This window comes from Heptranchias perlo, chromosome 15, assembly GCF_035084215.1.
Source record: "Heptranchias perlo isolate sHepPer1 chromosome 15, sHepPer1.hap1, whole genome shotgun sequence".
In the NCBI taxonomy this organism is placed as follows: domain Eukaryota; kingdom Metazoa; phylum Chordata; class Chondrichthyes; order Hexanchiformes; family Hexanchidae; genus Heptranchias; species Heptranchias perlo.
The window spans coordinates 34856063-34875335 of NC_090339.1; the positions used below are offsets into that span (position 1 = coordinate 34856063).

General features: G+C 41.5%; 1 protein-coding gene across 1 annotated transcript in view; it reads right to left on the reverse strand.

The window, feature by feature from the left end:
• The window catches only part of LOC137332993 (disks large homolog 3-like), a 97990-nt gene that overhangs the window by 67437 nt on the left and 11280 nt on the right, over nt 1-19273 (reverse strand). The window contains exons 2-3 of the mRNA XM_067997056.1: nt 13881-14037; nt 4989-5091 (exon numbers count right to left, since the gene is read on the reverse strand). Of these exons, the coding sequence (XP_067853157.1) occupies nt 4989-5091; nt 13881-14037 (260 nt within the window). The remainder of the gene's footprint in view (nt 1-4988; nt 5092-13880; nt 14038-19273) is intronic.

A 19273-nucleotide genomic window follows, 5' to 3' on the forward strand; every position in this document is an offset into this window, starting at 1 on the left:
GCACCATGGAACATTTCTTGGTATCTTTTCCCGCTCCTATCAGCAGCCCAGTGCATTCGTTTGGTGCATCAGATTTCCCCAATTGGTAGCACTCCTGCCTCAGAATCAGAAGGCTAATCATTCAAGCTACACTCAAGGGCTTGAGCACCTAACCTGGGCTAGCACTCCATGCATTGATAGATGACAACCTTCAGATAAGATATTAAACTGAGGCCCTAGCTGCCTGTTCCAGTAGATACTAAAGATCCCTTGACACTATTTGAAGAAGGGTAGAGTGTTCTCTTGGTGTGCTGGTAAACATCCCTCCCTCCACCAACGCCAACAAAAACAGATTTATTGCTCATTCACTGTTGTTTGTGGAATCTTGCTGTGTTACTTTGTCTACACAACAACTCACCCTACTTCAAATTAATTATCTGTGACGTGTTTAAGAGAAATTTGTTAGAGACATAAAGGTGCTTTATAAATATAAGTCATCTTCTTACAGAAGGGCCCCACTAACACAGCAGTGTTGGGTGAAACTGTCTAGTGCTGCTTGTCCAGGCATAATGAAATTAACCTCACTTTTGGTATCTCCACCAATCCATTTTTTAAAATAGGTTTGTAAAAGTTGGTTAAATTAACACCATATTGTAAACATTTTCAGTCTCAGGGTGCAGTCAGGGCCTCTGTTGGTAACGCTTTGATTGCGTTAGTTAGTATTTTATAGAGTGGGGATAGGAGTTGCAGTCAACTTGTTCTCCTCTCAGGATGGAGCACTCAGCCACTGAATAACATCTGATAAGCAAAAAATGCTGCATTGGAGCAGCAACAAACAAATGCAAGTCACGCCTGAGTCCTCAGCATGTCACTATGAAAGGTAGCAGCCTCCCAGGATACAGGAGACACTGAGCTCCTGTATATGTGTTACATACCATACAAGGAGTTACTGATTAGTCAGGGCTAGAGACAGATTTTTGCAGGCACAGTACAAAATGCTCGGGGCAAAAATTTGCTATTCCGATGCTCTACCAGACAAGGCTGTAATAATCGTTAAACTTGCCCATCTATCCAAGCTTACAGCAACAGCAACTTGCATTTATATAGCGCTTTATTGTAGAAAAACATCCCACGTGTTTCACAGAGGTGTAATCAAAAATAATGGAGACCAAACTAAAGGAGATATTAGAAGGGTGACCAAAAGCTTGGTCAGAGAAGTCAGTTTAAAGGAGGAGAGGGAGACAGAGAGAATTAGGATGGGAGGGAGGGGCTATCCATCATACCATAACCATCTTCTGCGTATTTATTCAACAAACTATGCCTTACCTTCAGCCAGTACAAAGTATATCTCTTCTCCCATACTTAAGGATAGACTATAGAAACCAGTCAAATACATTTGGACTCTGGGATCAATCCACAATACTGGAATCATGGGATCAATCCAAAAAGACCAAGAATGAAGAAACCAGATTGGGATTGCAGGATCCATCCAAAGAGACTAGGATAGTGCGATCCATTCCATGAGACTAGAACAGTGGGAACCATCCAAAAGAAACCAGAAGAGTGCAAGCCATCCCAGGAGACCGAAACTGTGGGAACCATCCAAAAATACTGGGACCACGGAGTCATCCAAAGATGCCTGGGATGTGCAATCTATTCAAAGAGACTGGGACTTTGGGATCCAATGAGAATGAAAAAGTGAAAACCAATACCAAGACCGAGAACTATCCACAGAGACTGGGATTTTTGGATCTGTCTAAAGAGACTGAAAATTGAGATACAAAAGAAACTGGGTCTTTGGGATTCACTCAAAGAGACTGGGATTGTTGGAACTATCCAGAGAATGGAACTGCCAGCCCTATGCAAAGAAACTGAGGCTAACTGTTTGTTCTGAGACATTGCCACTAAGCATGGCTACATTGATCTTGTCCTCACATTAATGTGTAAAGATAGGACATCTATCTAACATTTTGAAAGAAGTTCCTGGTTCTGAGGTCAAGTTGTTCCTGGATCAGTGAATAATTAGATTCCAATCTAGTGAGTATGACACAAGCTGTGAGAGAAAAGCACACACCAGATAACCTCAGTCCCCAAAGTAAAGGGTAATTACAGAAATTATATAAATGCTGATTGGAATGTGATGCAACTCCAAACCAGAAATCGTTCAAATGAATGCAATGGCCTTTAGGCTCTTCTTGTATCAATCACATTGTGAATAGGTAGCTAGCAATGCCTTGGTTACAAAATCAAATCTGTGCAATAATACCACAGATGGAGATACCTTCATCTCCTCCCTGGCTTCCCCACAGATATTTGACAGTTTTTAAAAACCCTTCCAGCAGGGACAGAGCAGAAAGAATGAATGTTATTAGATCCTCAAATAGTTCTGTACTTTGTCACCAAGTAAGTGAAAATATTTTGTTCTGTGACAGAATTTAGTATTAAAAAATCATAAAGAATTTTAGAATTCCACACTGAATACACACTAAGTTATTAACAGGCCTTTATCTAAGTTACATAGTTACCTAATGAGCATCCAGCATTTAAACTGTATATAGCAATTATGCATCATATTATCAGATTGTAGGTCACTCATCTGCTCCCCAGTAACAACCTCTCCGTTCCCTAGTCTGTCATCGATCCCATAAAATAACCTTTTAACCTCAACGCAAAGGATAAGTAGAGATTTAATAGATGTGTTTAAAATCATGAAGGGTTTTGATAGATTAAATAAGGAGAAACTGTTTCCAGTGGCAGAAGGGTTGGTAACCAGAGGACGTAGATTTACGGTAATTGGTAATTTTATTAGGCAGTGAGTTGTAATGATCTGGAATGCACTGCCTGAAAGGGTGGTGGAAGCAGATTCAAAAATAACTTTCAAAAGGGAATTGGATAAATACTTGAAGGTAAAAAATTTGCAGGCCAGGGGAATGGGACTAATTAGATAGCTCCTTCATAAAGCCAGCACAGGCACGATAGGCTGAATGGCCTCCTTCTGTGCTGTATCATTCTATGATTCTAAGAGTGCCAGCATTAACTTGAAGGAGAAGAGCGCCCACATTAACTGAGGAGGATGGAAGAAACTTCAATTGGCCAGTGTAGGAAAAAAGTGCCAACTTGAACTAAGGAAGAGGGAAAAGAGCACATGCATCAACTAGGAGGAATGGAGGAGTGAATGTCTCTGTGAAAGGCTGAGCAGTTGGATGGGGTATAGGACCTCTGTGAACTGGGTCCAGAGAGGTAGGATGCTTTTGTAAACTGGGGCGGGGGGGATTGGACGTGGGAAAGTGACCGTTGAGGTAATCTTTGGGGAAGTGAAGGTCTGGTTGATATGTTGGAAATGTAAATGACACTGGTTCCTCCTTTCTTTCAAGATTGAAAATCAAATCAGTTGTGAAGTATCAATGTTCTTAATATTGAAGATTAACCAGAATGGTCTATTTAGAATGGAAAATTCAAACATTTCCCAGGAGAATATACCCCGTATAACTATAAATGCACCACCAATTCTGTGTCAACATTTGGCTTTTTCTTTCAGGCTTTCATGTACTTACATTTGCTGTCCTCCAAGATGAGTGTTGGAATGTCACGTACATCTATTGCTTAAGTTACAAAAGCCAATTGAACTACTTTTTTCAAGTCAAAGACAATATCAGGCCTGTTCTTGACCTGTTACCTTTTTGGGGCTTGTGTCAGGTTTTATTTGAAGCTGCTGTTCAGCTTTTACTAGTTTTCCAGATTGGCACTCTATTGGACAAACAGAAATTTCACAGGTGTGATTTTCTCAGTAGCTTGGTTTAGACATTCAAACATGGTGATGAGTTCCTGCATGTGTCAGATACCAGGCTGACCAAAAAGAAACAATCTTCAGATGAGATGTTAAATTGAAGCCCTGTTTGCTTGTTAAAGATTCCATGGCAATATTTAAAGGAGGTCAAAGAGTCCTCCACATGTCCTGATCAACATTTCTTTGTCAACCTACACCACAAAAAACAGATTAATTGGCCACTTATGTCATTGCTCTTTATGTTAGTGCTGCGTACAAAATGGCTGCTGTATTCACCTACATAAATAACAACAGTGACTCCACATCAAAGTAATTCATTGTATATGAAGTGCTTGGGAATGTTTCTGATAGATGCTACAATATGCAAGTTCTTTCTTTCCCCATGAAGAGCAGGAATAAAATCAGTGCTCCATCAGTTCCAGTTTTCCTCTTGATCATATTAATTCCTGGTTATTTCAAATCATATACTTCTTTTGTGGTTGCATCACTGAAATATAATAGTATTATTCTGCCCTCTTTGATCAGGAAAGTTGCATTGTCTTTTCCTTGAGTCTCATCTGCATGGTCCCTGCAGTTAGTGTTTCCATAGCTCACTGAGGCCCCCCCGAGGCAGCAAACAAATGCACCAGCAGTTCAACGCAAGTAAAAAAGAAAGACTTGCATTTATATAGCGCCTTTCACAACCTCAGGACGTCCAAAAGCTCTCTACAGCCGATTAAGTACTTTTGAAGTGTAGTCACTGTTGTAATGTAGGAATAGCAAAGGACTTGAATGTTCGACATAGTCAGTCCTGTAACAATTTCCAATTTCCTTTCTTGAATGCATAGTTGAATTAAAAATACCTTGGAAAATGCACAGTGCATTGGCAGAGAGAGAAACTTACGTTTAGTGAAATAGCCTTCAGAGACCTAACTTCAGCTGTAGTGTTCAGCCAGATATAGTACTTACTTAGGCTATTTTCCCAATCAAGTACTATAACTGGAGTGTATTGCATATTAGGCTTTGTGTCTACATCAAAGTGGAAAAACTGACAGTGTAAGAGTTAATGACTCTCTGAGGCGGAGGAATTGAATTAAAACCGTCAGACTCCCTTAGTAAAACCGAGCAAAGCTTTATCTGCTGTAGATATATAGGACTTCACATCTGGCTTTGGCCAATCATCACCAGTAACACACCGATGCACCTCACATGAAAATAATTGCCTCTAGCCACACATGCCTACCTTCTGGTCTGTATTGGGCGACGATGGTCACAGTCTGACCGGCTCTTTTGAGTGCTGCTGCTGCCTGCTCGTGGGTAGCACTCCGAAGATTTACACCATTCACCTGAAACAAACACGCAGGATTATTTAAAACACACTCTGTACACTCAAGTTCCCACTTTGCTGATGGCAGTTCATGGTGATGGTGTAGACGGATCACATTTATGAAGAAATACTTGCTGACCCAGGGCTGACAGATTGGACGGAGATACTTGCTTTCCTTACAGCTTGTCCAGAAACAACTAAATTAGATAGATTTCTTTCAGAACATAACATTTTGGGATACTGTGTATGCGTAATTTGAGACATGACATGTGGTAAGTATAGCACGTTTGGGAGGAACAGGTGACTTTCGACCTATGGTTCCCAAAGCTCTCCACCAATGGGGATTTCTTCCGGTCATGTCTGGGTCTGTTGTAGATAGAGATTGGTTGCTATGATTAGTCAACAACTTCATTATCATTGTGTCACGTGATGGTAGAAGGCAAACTAGATGGACACTGGTCTTTTCTCGTCTAGCAATTCTTATGTTCCTATGACCCAATAGCATCTAACCCTGACCAAAGTAATAGCTCATATGTATGTAGTTATCAACTTCTGATGCACATGGACTTCTCACCTCAGATTAGAGTTTGGAAGTAAGGGCAAATTAAACAATTGTAATAAAGATTAAAATACATACAGAGTTGTAGGAAAATACCATAATTTTACATGTTGGAAGTGATCAGCTCTTCCTCTGCAATAGATTTTTGCTATTGATTATAGGCTGTCAACAAACCCCTGCTGCCTTAGGACAAGGGTGCACTAATGAGCTTCACTCTGGGCATGGACACCTTGGTGAGCAGTAGTCTGGGACATGGGTGTGCTAATGGACAGCTTTCTGTAATGCAGAGATTCTGGTGGGCACTAATCTAAGAAACAGGCATTTGAGTAGCAGGACTTCCAAAAACAATCACTTTTCAAAAAATGATTTGGATAAGTAATGAATAATAGCAGAGCATTCTCAATTCTTGAATAAAATGGAGTAGGAGAGGGGATATGGGGGCAAGCTGTACATGATTGTGGTAATAACCTCAAATGGAACTATTACCATAGCAACAATATCCTAATTCTGAGTTGCACAAATGGTTGAAGCAGCTGGCAGTGTCTCTGCAAAAAGTGCACTGGTCAGTGTCCTGAAACAAAAACCTTACAGACAAATATCAAAAGTAGGAAGCACCCTGGATCTGTCAGCTACTTGTGACTGACACTCTGTACATTATAGATTATACACTGCATCCCATGATTCTGTAAAATACAGGCAATAACTGATTTATATCTGGTACGTGCTGCTATCTTACTCCAGAGCAATCTTCAAGGGGGCAGTGTTGGTGGAAAAACTGAGTCATGCAACTACCAACTTCCAAACACTATAAAAGACCGTGAGTGAGTCGTAAAAGCAGAGTTTATTTTTAATGTAAGACACATAACAGGCTAAATATCTGTGGTGAGTCATTACAGAGACATGGTTGCAAGGTGACCAAAGTTGGGAACTAAATATTCCAGGGTACTTGACATGATGAAAAGACAGACAGTGGAAAAGGAGGGGGTGTAGCCCTGATAATAAAGGATGACATAGGACAGTGGTGAGAAAGGATCTTGGCTCAGAAGATCAGGAAGCAGAATCAGTATGGGTGGAAAAATGGGAGGGATAGTTTATAGGCCCCCTAACAATAGCTATACCGTTGGACAGAGTATTAATCAAGAAATAATAGGAGCTGTAACGAAGGTAATGCAATAATTGTGGGTGACTTTAATCTATATATAGACTGAACAAATCAAACTGGCAACAGTAGTCTGGAGGACGAGATCATGGAATGCATTTGAGGCCGTTTCCTAGAACAATACATTGTGGAACCAACCAGGGAACAGGCTATTTTAGATCTTTACTGGTGAGATTACCAATTAACCCTGTCTCATTGCATAGTACAAGGATCCCCTGGGGAAGAGTGATCATAATATGACAGAATTTCACATTGAGTTTGAGAGTGATGTCAGAAATTTAAACTTAAATAAAGCCAATTACATAGGAATGAGGGGTGGGTTGGCAAAGGTAGACTGGAAAATTAGATTAAAGGGTATGATGATAGATAAGCAATGGCAAACATTTAAAGAAATATTTCAACATTCTCAACGAATATACATTTCATTGAGAAATAGAAACTCCACGGGAAAAGTGATACATCCGTGGCTAACTAAAGAAGTTAAGGATAGTATTAGATTAAAAGAAGAAGCCTATAATATTGCCAGAAGAGTAGTAAGCCTGAGGATTGGGAGAGTTTTAGAAACCAGCAAAAGATGCCAAAAAATTGATAAAAAGGGAGAAAATAGAATGAGAGTAAACTAGTAAGAAATATAAAATCGGACTGTAAGAGCTTCTACATGTATGTAAAAAGGAAGAGAGTGGCAAAAGTAAACATTGGTCCCTTAGAGGCTGAGACAGGAGAAATTATAATGGGAAATAAGGAAATGGCAGAGACATTAAACAAATATTTTGTATCTGTCTTCACAGTAGAAGACTGTAGTCTTCTCTAACTCTATACTTAGGGGAGCAGACAGGCGTCTCTGCAGCTGCAGACGAGATTCCAGGATGGTATGTTACCTCCCTGATGCCAGGGTCAAGGATGTCACTGAGCGGCTGCAGAACATTCTGAAGGGGGAGGGTGAACAGCCAGAGGTTGTGGTCCATATCGGTACTAACGACATAGGTAGAAAGAGGGAGGCAGGCAGATTTTAAGGAGTTAGGAAAGAGGTTACCAAGCAGAACCTCAATGGTAGGAATCTCCGGATTACTCCTGGTGCCACGCGCTAGCGATTATAGAAATAGGAGGATAGAGAAGATGAATGCGTGGCTGGAGAGATGGTGCAGGAGAGAGGGCTTTAGATTCCTGAGGCATTAGCACTGGATCTGGGGGAGGTGGGATCTGTACAAGCTGGACCAATATCCTCACAGGGAGGTTTGCTGGTGCTATGGGGGAAGAGTTTAAACTAGCTTGGCAGGGGGATGGGAACGTCAGTGTAGATTCAGAAGGGAGAGAAGCAGAGCTGGAAATAGAAGGCAGAAAATTAGTAAGTGAGTTTGGAAGGCAGAGGAAATAAAGGTTAGAAACTAGAAAACAAAGGAGTTTGGCAGTGCTTAATGATATATACCTCAATGCAAGGAATATAGTGAATAAGGGAGATGAGCTTTGGGCACAGATAGACATATGGAAGTACGATATCTTAGCTATTACAGAAACATGGCTTAAACAGGGGCAGGAATGCAGCTCAACTTTCCTGGTTACAGGGTTTTCAGACAAGATAGAGAGGGGGATACAAAAAGGAGGGGGTTGGCAATATTGGTTAAAGAAACAATTACGGCTGTGAGGTGGGATGATATGTTAGAAGGATCATCAAATGAGGTCATATGGGTTGAGCTAAAGAACAAAAAAGGGGCCATCACACTACTGGGAGTGTACAATAGACCCCCAAACAGTCAGAGGGAGATAGAAGAGCAAATATGTAGGCAAATTTCTGAGCAGTGTAAAAACAATAGGACAGTAATAGTAGGGGATTTCAACTACCCTCATATTAACTGGGATACAATCAGTACAAAAGATATAGAGGGTATAGAGGGCGCAGAATTCTTAAATTGCATTCAGGAGAATCTTTTTAGCCAGTACGTAGCAAGGCCAACAAGAGAGGGGGCAGTTCTGGATTTAGTTTTAGGAAATGAAGCTGGGCAGGTGGAAGAAGTAGCAGTGGGAGCGCATTTTGTTGGTAGTGATCATAATTCAGTTAAATTTAGCATAGTTATGGAAAAGGACAAAGATGGAACAGGAGTAAAAGCTCTAAATTGGGCCAAGGCCAATTTTACTAAGCTGAGAAGTGATTTAGCAGAAGTAGACTGGAAACAGCTACTTGAAGATAAATCAGTGTCAGATTAGTGGGAGGCATTCAAGGGGGAGATTCAAGGGGTTCAGAGTAAACATGTTCCCACAAAGAAAAAGGGTGGGACTGCCAAATCTAGAGCCCCGTCGATGACGAGGAGCATACAGGGTAAGATAAGGCAAAAAAGGGAAGCTTATGTCAGACACCAAGAGCTCAACACTGCAGAAAGCCTATAGAGTATAGAATGTGCAGGGGTGAAATTAAAAAGGAAATTAGGAAAGCAAAGAGAGGGCATGAAAAAATACTGGCAAGTAAAATTAAGGAAAACCCAAAAATGTTTTATAAATACATAAAGAGCAAGAGGATAACTGAGGAAAGAGTAGGGCCTATTGGAGACCAAAAAGGTAACCTATGTGTGGAGGCAGAAGATGTGGATATGGTTCTTAAAGAATACTTTGCGTCTGTCTTCACAAAAGAGAGGGACGATTAAGGAGGAGGAGTGTGAAATATTGGATGGGATAAACATAGTGAAAGAGGAAGCATTAAGGGGATTATCATTTGAAAGTAAATAAATCGCCAGGCCTGGATGAAATGTATCCCAGGCTGTCAAGAGAAGCAAGGGAGGAAATAGCGGAGGCTCGGACCATCATTTTCCAATCATCCCTGGCTACAGGCGTGGTGCCGGAGGATTGAAGGACTGCTAACGTTGCACCACTGTTTAAAAAGGGAGAAAGAGATAGACCGAGTAATTCTAGGCCAGTCACTCTAACCTCGATGGTGGGCAAATTATTGGAATCGATTCTGTGGGACTCCATAAATCGTCATTTAGAAAGGCATGGGTTAATAAAGGACAGTCAGCATGGATTTGTTAAGGGAAGGTCGTGTCTGACTAACTTGATTGATTTTGTGACCAGGTAACAAGGAGGGTCGATGAGGGTAACGCTTTGATGTAGTGTACAATGGATTTTAGCAAGGCTTTTGACAAGGTCCAACATGGCAGACTGGTCAAAAAAGTAAAAGCCCATGGGATCCAAGGGAAAGTGGCTATTTGGATCCAAAACTGGCTCAGTGGCAGGAAGCAAAGGGTAATGATTGACGGGTGTTTTTGCGACTGGAAGGCTGTTTCCAATGGGGTCCTGCAAGACTCAGTACTAGGTCCCTTGCTTTTTGTGGTATATATTAATGATTTGGACTTGAATGCGGGGGACTTGATCAAGAAGTCTGCAGATGATACAAAAATTGGCCGTGTGGTTGATAGTGAGGAGGAAAGCTGTAGACTGCAGGAAGATATCAATGGACTGGTCAGTTGGAGAGAAAAATGGCAAATGGAATTCAATTTGGAGAAGTGTGAGGTAATGCATTTGCAGAGGACAAACAAGGCAAAGGAGTACACAATAAATGGGAGGATACTGAGAGGTGTAGAGGATCAAAGTGACCTTGGAGTGTATAACCACAGATCCCTGAAGGTAGATAAGGTGGTTAAAAAGGCATTTGAGATATTTTCCTTTATTAGCCGGGGCATAGAATATAAGAGCAGGGAGGTTATGCTAGAACTGTATAAAACATTGGTTGAGTAGTGTGTGCAGTTCAGGTCACTACATTATAGGAAATATGTGATTGCACTAGAGAGGGTACAGAGGAGATTTACAAGGGTATTGCCAGGGCTGGAGAATTTTAGCTATGGGAAAAGATTGGCTAGGCTGGAACAAATGAGGCTGAGGGGAGATTTAATTGAGGTATATAAAATTATGATGGGACTAGTTAGAGTGGATAGGGAGGACCCTATTTCCCTTAGCTGAGGGGTCAGTGACCGGGGGCACAGATTTAAAGTGATTGGTAGAGGGATTAGAGGGGAACTGAGGAGAATTTTTTTCATCCAGAGGGTAGTGAGGGTCTGGAACTCACTGCCTGAAAGGGTGGTAGAGGCAGAAACACTCAACTCATTTAAAAAATACTTGGATTTGCACTTGAAGTGCCGTAACCTACAGGGCTACGGGCAAAGTGCTGGAAAGTGGGATTAACCTGGATAGCTCTTTTTCAGCCAGCATGGACATGATGGGTCGAATGGCCTGCATCTGTGCCGTACCTTCCTATGATTCTATGAAGACACGAAAAGCATACCAGAAATAATAGGGAACCCAGGGGCTAATGAGAGCGAGGAACTTAAAGTAATTAATATCAGTACAGAAAAAGTACTGGAGAAACTAATGGGACTAAAAGCCGATAAATCCACTGGTTCTGATGGCCTACATTCTAGGGTTCTAAAAGAGTTGGCTGCAGAGATAGTGGATACATTGGTTGTGATCCTCCAAAATTCCCTAGATTCTAGAACAGTTCCAGGAGATTGGAAGGTAGCAAATATAACACCGCTATTCAATAAAGGAGGGAGAGTAAAAACAGGGAACTTCAGATCAGTTAGCCTGACATCAGTCGTCGGGAAAATGCTGGAATCCATTATTAAGGAAGTGGTAACAGGGCACTTAGAAAATCATAATATGATTAGGCAGAGTCAACATGGTTTTATGAATGGGAAATTGTGTTTGACAAATTTGTTAGAGTTTTTTGAGGATGTAATTAGCAGGGTAGATAAAGGAAAACCAATTGATGTACTATATTTGGATTTTCAAAAGGCATTCGATAAGGTGCCACATAAAAGCTTGTTACACAAGATAAGGGCTCATGGGGTTGGGGTAATATGTTAGCATGGATAGAAAATTGCTTAAAGGACAGAAAACAGAGAGTAGGAATAAACAGGTCATTCTCAGGTTGGCAGGCTGTAACTAGAGGGGTGCTGCAAGAACCAGTGCTTGGGCCTCAGCTGTTTACAATCTATATTAATGACTTAGATGAAGGGACCGAGTGTAATGTATCCAAGTTTGCTGATGATACAAAGCTAGGTGGAGAAGTGAGCTGTGAGGAGGACACAAAGAGTCTGCAAAGGGATATAGACAGGTTAAGTGAATGGGCAAGAAGGTGGCAGATGGTGTGTAATATGGGGAAATATGAGGTCATTCACTTTGGTAGGAAGAATAGAAAAACAGAATTTTTTTTAAATGGTGAGAAACTATTAATTGTTGGTATTCAGAGAGATTTGGGTTTCCTCATGGAAGAAACACAAAAAGCTAGCATGCAGGTACAGCAAGCAAATAAAGAAGTCTTACTACAACTGTACAGGGCTTTGGTGAGACCTCACCTGGAGTAGTGTGTACAGTTTTGGTCTCCTTATCTAAGGAAGGATATACATGATTTAGAGACGGTGCAATGAAGGTTCACTAGATTGATTCCTGGGATGAAAGGGTTGTCCTATGAGGTGAGATTGAGTAGAATGGGCCTATACTTTCTGGAGTTTAGAAGAATGAAAGGTGATCTCATTGAAACATATAAGATTCGGAGGGGACTTGACAGGGTAGATTCTGAGAGGCTGTTTCCCCTGGCTGGAGAATCTAGAACTAGGCAGCATAGTCGCAGGATAAGGGGTCGGCCATTTAGGACTGAGATGAGGAGGAATTTCTTCACTCAGAGGGTTGTGAACCTTTGGAATTCTCTACCCCAGAGGGCTGGGGATGCTGATTTGTTGAGTATATTTAAGGCTAAGATAGATAGATTTTTGGACTTTAGGGGAATCAAGAGATATGTGGAATGGGCTGGAAAGTGGAGTTGAGGTCGAAGGTCAGCCATGATCTTATTAAATGGAGGAGCAGGCTTGAGGGACCGTATGGCCTGCTCCTGCCCCTATTTCTTATGTTCTTATGTCTGAGTCAAGATTATGTGATTATTCTATGTGAATTTTCTGTAACTGGTTGCTGCACACCTACAACAGTTAGAGTTCAGTACTGGTCATTTCATGTGCACAAACCTCAAAGGATTTTGTGAAATTTTGCTTTCACAAAAGTGGGGAGTGTCAGCAATGAGAAATGAAACATTTTCCACACATTGTTAGTATCACGCACTCCCAAGTCAGTTACAGTACTGGTCATATGTAAAGGAAAGCCTCCTCTACAGCTTCAACAAGCACACCCACGACAAGTGTAGTGTGGGCTAAGATGCAGAATAAAGTTCAGCATTGGATACTGACCCAATAAACACTCCATGGTTAGGTAGAGCACTGATTAGGAGCAGCATAAAGCTCACTCTACACTGTGTCATCAAGTTAGGTTTAGTACAGTTTGATGCAGAGCAAAGTTCCTTCTTTACTGTCACAAGTATTCACTGGACAGTTACAACTTGGGTTACATACACAGTAAAGCTCTCTCTACATTGTCCCATTAAGCACTTCCAGGTCAGAAATAGCATGGGTTAGATGCAGAGTAAAAGATCCTGCATTCTGCCCAACAACATACCTTCACCCTAATCTCAGGATCCCAGCACTGGCATTATCATTTTGCACATCAACTATCTCCATGGCCTCTTTGGATGAAATACCTCCTGCTAGAAGCTGGGTTGATATAGGACAAAAATGTTTCACAGGGCACTTAAAGCTGCACCCAGCCTCATGCTCCACTTGTGTAAGCATGCTTCCTCCTTCTCGTGTAAACATTTCTCCTCTGCATGATTAACTGCTTTGGCTTGTATAAAGGTGTTCACCATCATATAAAGGTATCTCTGCACCCACGCGCATACAGTTGCCTCCCTATCATGTAATGATGCATCCTAACTGTTGTATAAAGCTGTCTTCATCCTATGGAAAGGTCGCTCATTTAAAAGGTATTTCTCTTGAATAGTGTGGAATTGAAGATTAATCAGTCATTCTGCGATGCTATCACTCTGTGTATGGCAACACCTTGCTGAGTAACTTCTCTTCATCTTGTGAGAGACAGAATCTAGTTTCAGGAAGCCAGTTAGATTCAAAGTGGCGTTTGCTGCAGGCATAGATGCTGCATTTGATATCAATTTACAGTTGCTAAGGGCATTTTCTCATCTTCAGCAAATACATTTATCACTTACCGATAAAATCCGATCTCCTCTTCGTAGCTCTCCACTGAGGTCTGCTGGTCCACCTGCCAGGATGAACGATACAAAAATTCCTTCACCATCTTCTCCACCGACAATGTTAAAGCCTAACCCTGTTGATCCTTTGTGGAGAATGATCTTTCTTGGTTCTCTGAAATAAAAACAGGAACAGCATTAGAAAGAAACAAACCAACTAAACAGTTGGAAAAATCCATATCCCAGTCCCTGGAAGCTAATTCCACTCAACAATATTTTTAAAATCCTTTTCTGTGGTTAACCATGTTGAATGACTATATATCGGAATTTTTGAACTGAGTGAAATTCTCAATTAAAGACCCCCAAGGTCAGCTCTATAACTAATGTGAAGGGAAAACATTCAGCCCACAGGAAAGGGGCTTTATATTGTCAGTGAGTCCACTCCACATTCAGTCTAAAAGAAAGATTTACAAAGTTTCTGTACCTTTTGTTTAATCATTTAATTCTGTAAAAATAAAAAATATTTTAAGACTGTCCCTGTGAGGATGTCCCTGGCTATTTGACCCAGGAAGCCCCAGAAACTGGTTTCCATTGTGCTCTTATTGCTTACTCTGGTGAGTTCTCTTGTCTGAGCATCATGGCCATGAAAGGTTAGGATCAATCCAACAATGCAAAGCAGACTGAAAATAGCCCTTCACAAACTGCCTTGCACACAATATTCCAACAGAGAAATCGTCAGAGTAACAAACGTAAGCAGCCAGCATCAGGCTAATTGTTGTAATTTTAAGAATTATGGTACAGTGTTACAGAATATTTTGTGGAAATTCTCGTTATATACATGTAGCAAAAAAGCAAACAAATGAGGAAATCAATTACATATTGAGAGTGTAACTCCAAACACATCAATGAAATAAGTTAAAATGAAAAGCACAAAACTCCATTGCTGCATAAAGATTTCTTTCCCTGTAACAACAACAACTTGTACTTATACACAGCCTTTAACATAGGAGAACATTCCAAAGCACTTCGAAAAGAAGATTGGACAGGAAACAGTAACAGAAGAATTAGGAGGTGGTCAAAAGAAAAGTTGAAAAAGATAGGCTTTGAGCAGGCTTTAAAGGATAGAGGGCAAGGTGGAGAGCTTTAGAAAGGCAGTTCCAAAAATAGGGCCAATATGGCTGAAGATTCGGCCACTGATGATGGAGCAAAAGGAAAGTGGGATGCACAGGAAGCCAGTCAGACCACCGAAGGGTGTGGACTAGGGTGCAGGGCTGGAGGAGGTTGCAGAGTTAGGAAGGGACGTGTAAATAAGGATAACAATTTTGAACTTGAAACCCTCTCATAGCAAAAGAGAATCTTGGCCTGGACACCTCAGCATCCTTTTGCTGTACCTTGGCTACCACCTCCACCTTCAAGTGTGCCATACAGCTTTGGCACAATGAAAGAGTAGGTGTAAAAGGGCAATGGTTGCTACAAATGGTATCTCACATCAGGTACAGAAATTCTGACAGGATTGTGCTATGGTTGATGGGCTCATAAGAAATGTGTACAAAAACATAAGAACATAAGAACATAAGAAATTGGAGCAGGAGTAGGCCAATCGGCCCCTCGAGCCTGCTCCGCCATTCAATAAGATCATGGCTGATCTGATCCCAACCACAAATCTAAAGAACACAAGAAGTCGGAGCAGGACCCGGCCACATAGCCCCTGGGCCCTCTCCGCCACCCACAGGGCATTGACCGATCCGAACTCAGCTTCATGTCCAATTTCCTGCCCGCTCCCCATAACCCCTAATTCCCTTTACTTCTAGGAAACTGTCTATTTCTGTTTTAAATTTATCTAATGATGTAGCTTCCACAGCTTCCTGGGGCAGCAAATTCCACAGTCCTACCACCCTCTGAGTGAAGAAGTTTCTCCTCATCTCAGTTTTGAAAGAGCAGCCCCTTATTCTAAGAATATGCCCCCTAGTTCTAGTTTCACCCATCTTTGGGAACATCCTTACTGCATCCACCCGATCAAGACCCTTCACAATCTTATATGTTTCAATAAGATCGCCTCTCATTCTTCTGAACTCCAATGAGTAGAGTCCCAATCTACTCAACCTCTCCTCATATGTCCGCCCCCTCATCCCCGGGATTAACCGAGTGAACCTTCTTTGTACTGCCTCGAGAGCAAGTATGTCTTTTCTTAAGTATGGAGACCAAAACTGTATGCAGTATTCCAGGTGCGGTCTCACCAATACCTTATATAACTGCAGCAATACCTCCTTGTTTTTATATTCTATCCCCCTAGCAATAAAAGCCAACATTCCGTTGGCTTTCTTGATCACCTGCTGCACCTGCATACCAACTTTTTGATTTTCTTGCACTAGGACCCCCAGATCCCTTTGTACTGCAGTACTTTCCAGTCTCTCGCCATTAAGAAAATAACTTGCTCTCTGATTTTTCCTGCCAAAGTGCATAACCTCACATTTTCCAATATTATATTGCATCTGCCAAATCTCCGCCCACTCACCCAGCCTGTCTATATCCCCTTGCAGGTTTTTTATGTCCTCCTCACTCTCTACTTTCCCTCCCATCTGCCTTCTGCTTGCTCCTGATATCAGCAAATTTCTTCCTCATTTTCAGCCAACTATAAGGGACCTGTGTGACTACTTTGATTTGGTCAGTGACTTCCCTCCATGCAGCTTGCACTTGTGCATTTACTGGAGGGTGGCATTTAATCCTTAGAAGGGCCACTTTCCTTTTGTGCATCTCCTGCAGCAGGACCTCCAACTCTTTAGCATCAAAGGGAGCAATGTCTCCGCTGTGAAGAATTAGTACACCTTTTGGTCACCACCACAACTTCCCCTTCAATGACTAGTTGCCTCCCTGTAAAAGCTGTTAGTTCAAAGGATTTCACACTTCCCAGCAAAAGTATGCTGCAGGCCAAGCTCACTTGGCAAGCTTTTCAAGTGACCATAACTGATTCAAATCAGGAGGCAGAACATCCACAACAATATTCAGCATAGCCTGCCTCCAAGTTACTGGTGCAGGTGCGTCTGAATCATAGGCTAGCACCAGCCCATTTTTGCCATTTTCCCCAAAGCCAGGTTTATACATGGCCATCAGGGCCACATGATGCACACAAAGGCCAAAAAGACGAAATGTTTGTACTGACCTGATCTAATTATAATTTTTATAGGACTGAGAAGGAGCAGTGAGAAGAGTGTATGAGTATCACAGTGTAGGGTGAGGAGAGTGAGAATGTGCAGCGAGCAGAGTTTACGAGCATCACATTGTAGGGTCACAGGACTGAGAAAGAGCAGCATGCGGAGTGTACGATTACTTCAGCACATCGTCAGGAAGCATGGTCACCAAGTGTGGCGAATGAGTGTGAGTAAGTGAATGTACCATGACCTGAGTATAGGAGCATCACAATGCAGAATCATGCTGTGGCGGAACAAGCGGCACCTTTCAATAGTGTTTCCCCACCTTCTTCTAACGGTCAATAATGTGTGCTGTTTCATTCTTTCTGAATACAATGACAGTAAAAAATGACTTTTTCTAATGGTCAGTGTGACAACCCGAGAAGTGAAGCTGACACAGTCCAACAAGATAGCACTGAATCAACTGATTTACACTCAGCTTTACACAACTGCCAGGAGGTCTTACAACTACTGTCCTATTCTGGAGGTTTTTTTCTGCTGCTTTTACCAAGATGTCAGCCTTGGCTCAGTGGTAGCGATCTCACCTCTGAGTCAGAAGTTTCTGGATTCAAGCCCCATTCCAGAGAACTGAGCACATAATCTAAGCTAACAATTCAGTACTGAGGGAGTGCTGCACTGTCAGAAGTGCCACGTTTTGGATAAACTGCCTGCTCAGGAGGATGTAATAATATTATAATTTAGTCTTATAAGTTTCCCTTTGTTTTGATCAAAGTTATTAAAGAAATAGAAAAAATTCCATGGCACTCTTCGAAGAAGAGTAAAGGAGTTCTCCCGGTGTCCTGACTAACATTTATCCTTCAACCAACACCACTAAACAGATATCTGGTCATTTATCTCATTGCTATTTGTGGAACCTTGCTGTGCGGATGTAAAGGTGCTATATAAATGCAAGTTTCTTTTCTCTCTTACTCCAGTAAGAGAGAAAAGTAGCTACTGCACATTGATTGGATTTTTAGTGTTTCTGGAGTCAGTGTGGAATAAATATTTTCATGCGTCTTACAGATGACAGCTCTGCATAAACAGGATCATTTAATGACATCAACACTTCATGTTGGAGGCAGTGTGTTATAAACAGGCACCCAATTTTGAAAGGTTCGCATTCTCAGGAGGTACTGTGAATAAACAAATTGGGTCATTATTTGCTGTAGCAAGGCATCTAACAGCATCTGCCATTAGTTGGACTTGCCCTTGCACGTTTAGGTTTTAAATTTTTTTTTGCAAGATTTAAGTGCGAGGTGATAACATTGCAGCAAGGGAAACAGGGCATCTGGGACCTGAGTGAACAGGGCAAGCAACTGTGTATCTCTTTAACCAATCCTATAGAAGGATTGTGAAATTAACAGTGCAAAGACTGAGAAGGAAGTGTAAATAAGAGTGAGTGAATTCAATGTCAAATCAGGTACCAAAAGAGAAATAAAGAGAGGGAAAGAAAGATTGGATTAAGACAGAGAATAAAAAAGAGAAAGAAAGGAAAAGTGAAAATTTTTAAAAACATTTTATGTTTTTAAAATCTAGTCTCAACAACAATTAAAACCTGATGGAATGAAACTCCACACTTGTAATAGTTCATTTTCAGTGCCAGAGAGGTTGACTGGCAGTAATTAACACTTATCACGTCCTTAAAAGGGTACTTTGATTGAAATAGACAAGACTTAACTTTCTGTGTTGAGTTTAGTTTATATCTACAGCGCAAATACAGCAACTTCACACTGTTCAATGCATTTCAACGGTGAGTAAGACAGCGAGATGCTGTTTTTGTGAAGCTAACAGTGGAACAGCGCATCTCGAACAGCAACTTTTGGATATCAAAGTTTAACCGTGCATCTGCCCCTCGCCTGAAGTTGCTGCAGCATTTGTGCATAAATAACGGTGAGCACCATTAGCCTCACCGCTACTTTGACAGCAAATTCTGGCCCAATATCTTTTTGTATATGGTGGGGTCTAGAGCTGGTATTCATGTAAATTCCTTTATTTATCAATCTGTCCTTAATTAATTGCCTTCCCATAGAGCCATAGAAAAGATACAGCACAGAAGGGGGCCATTCGGCCAATCGTGTCCGCGCCAGCTCGAAGAACAACCAGGTGCCCTTTCTAATCCCACCTTCCAGCACCCGGTCCATAGCCCTGCAGCTTACAGCACTTTAGGTGCAGGTCCAGGTACTTTTATAAAGAGTTGAGGGTCCCTGCCTCTACCACCATTAC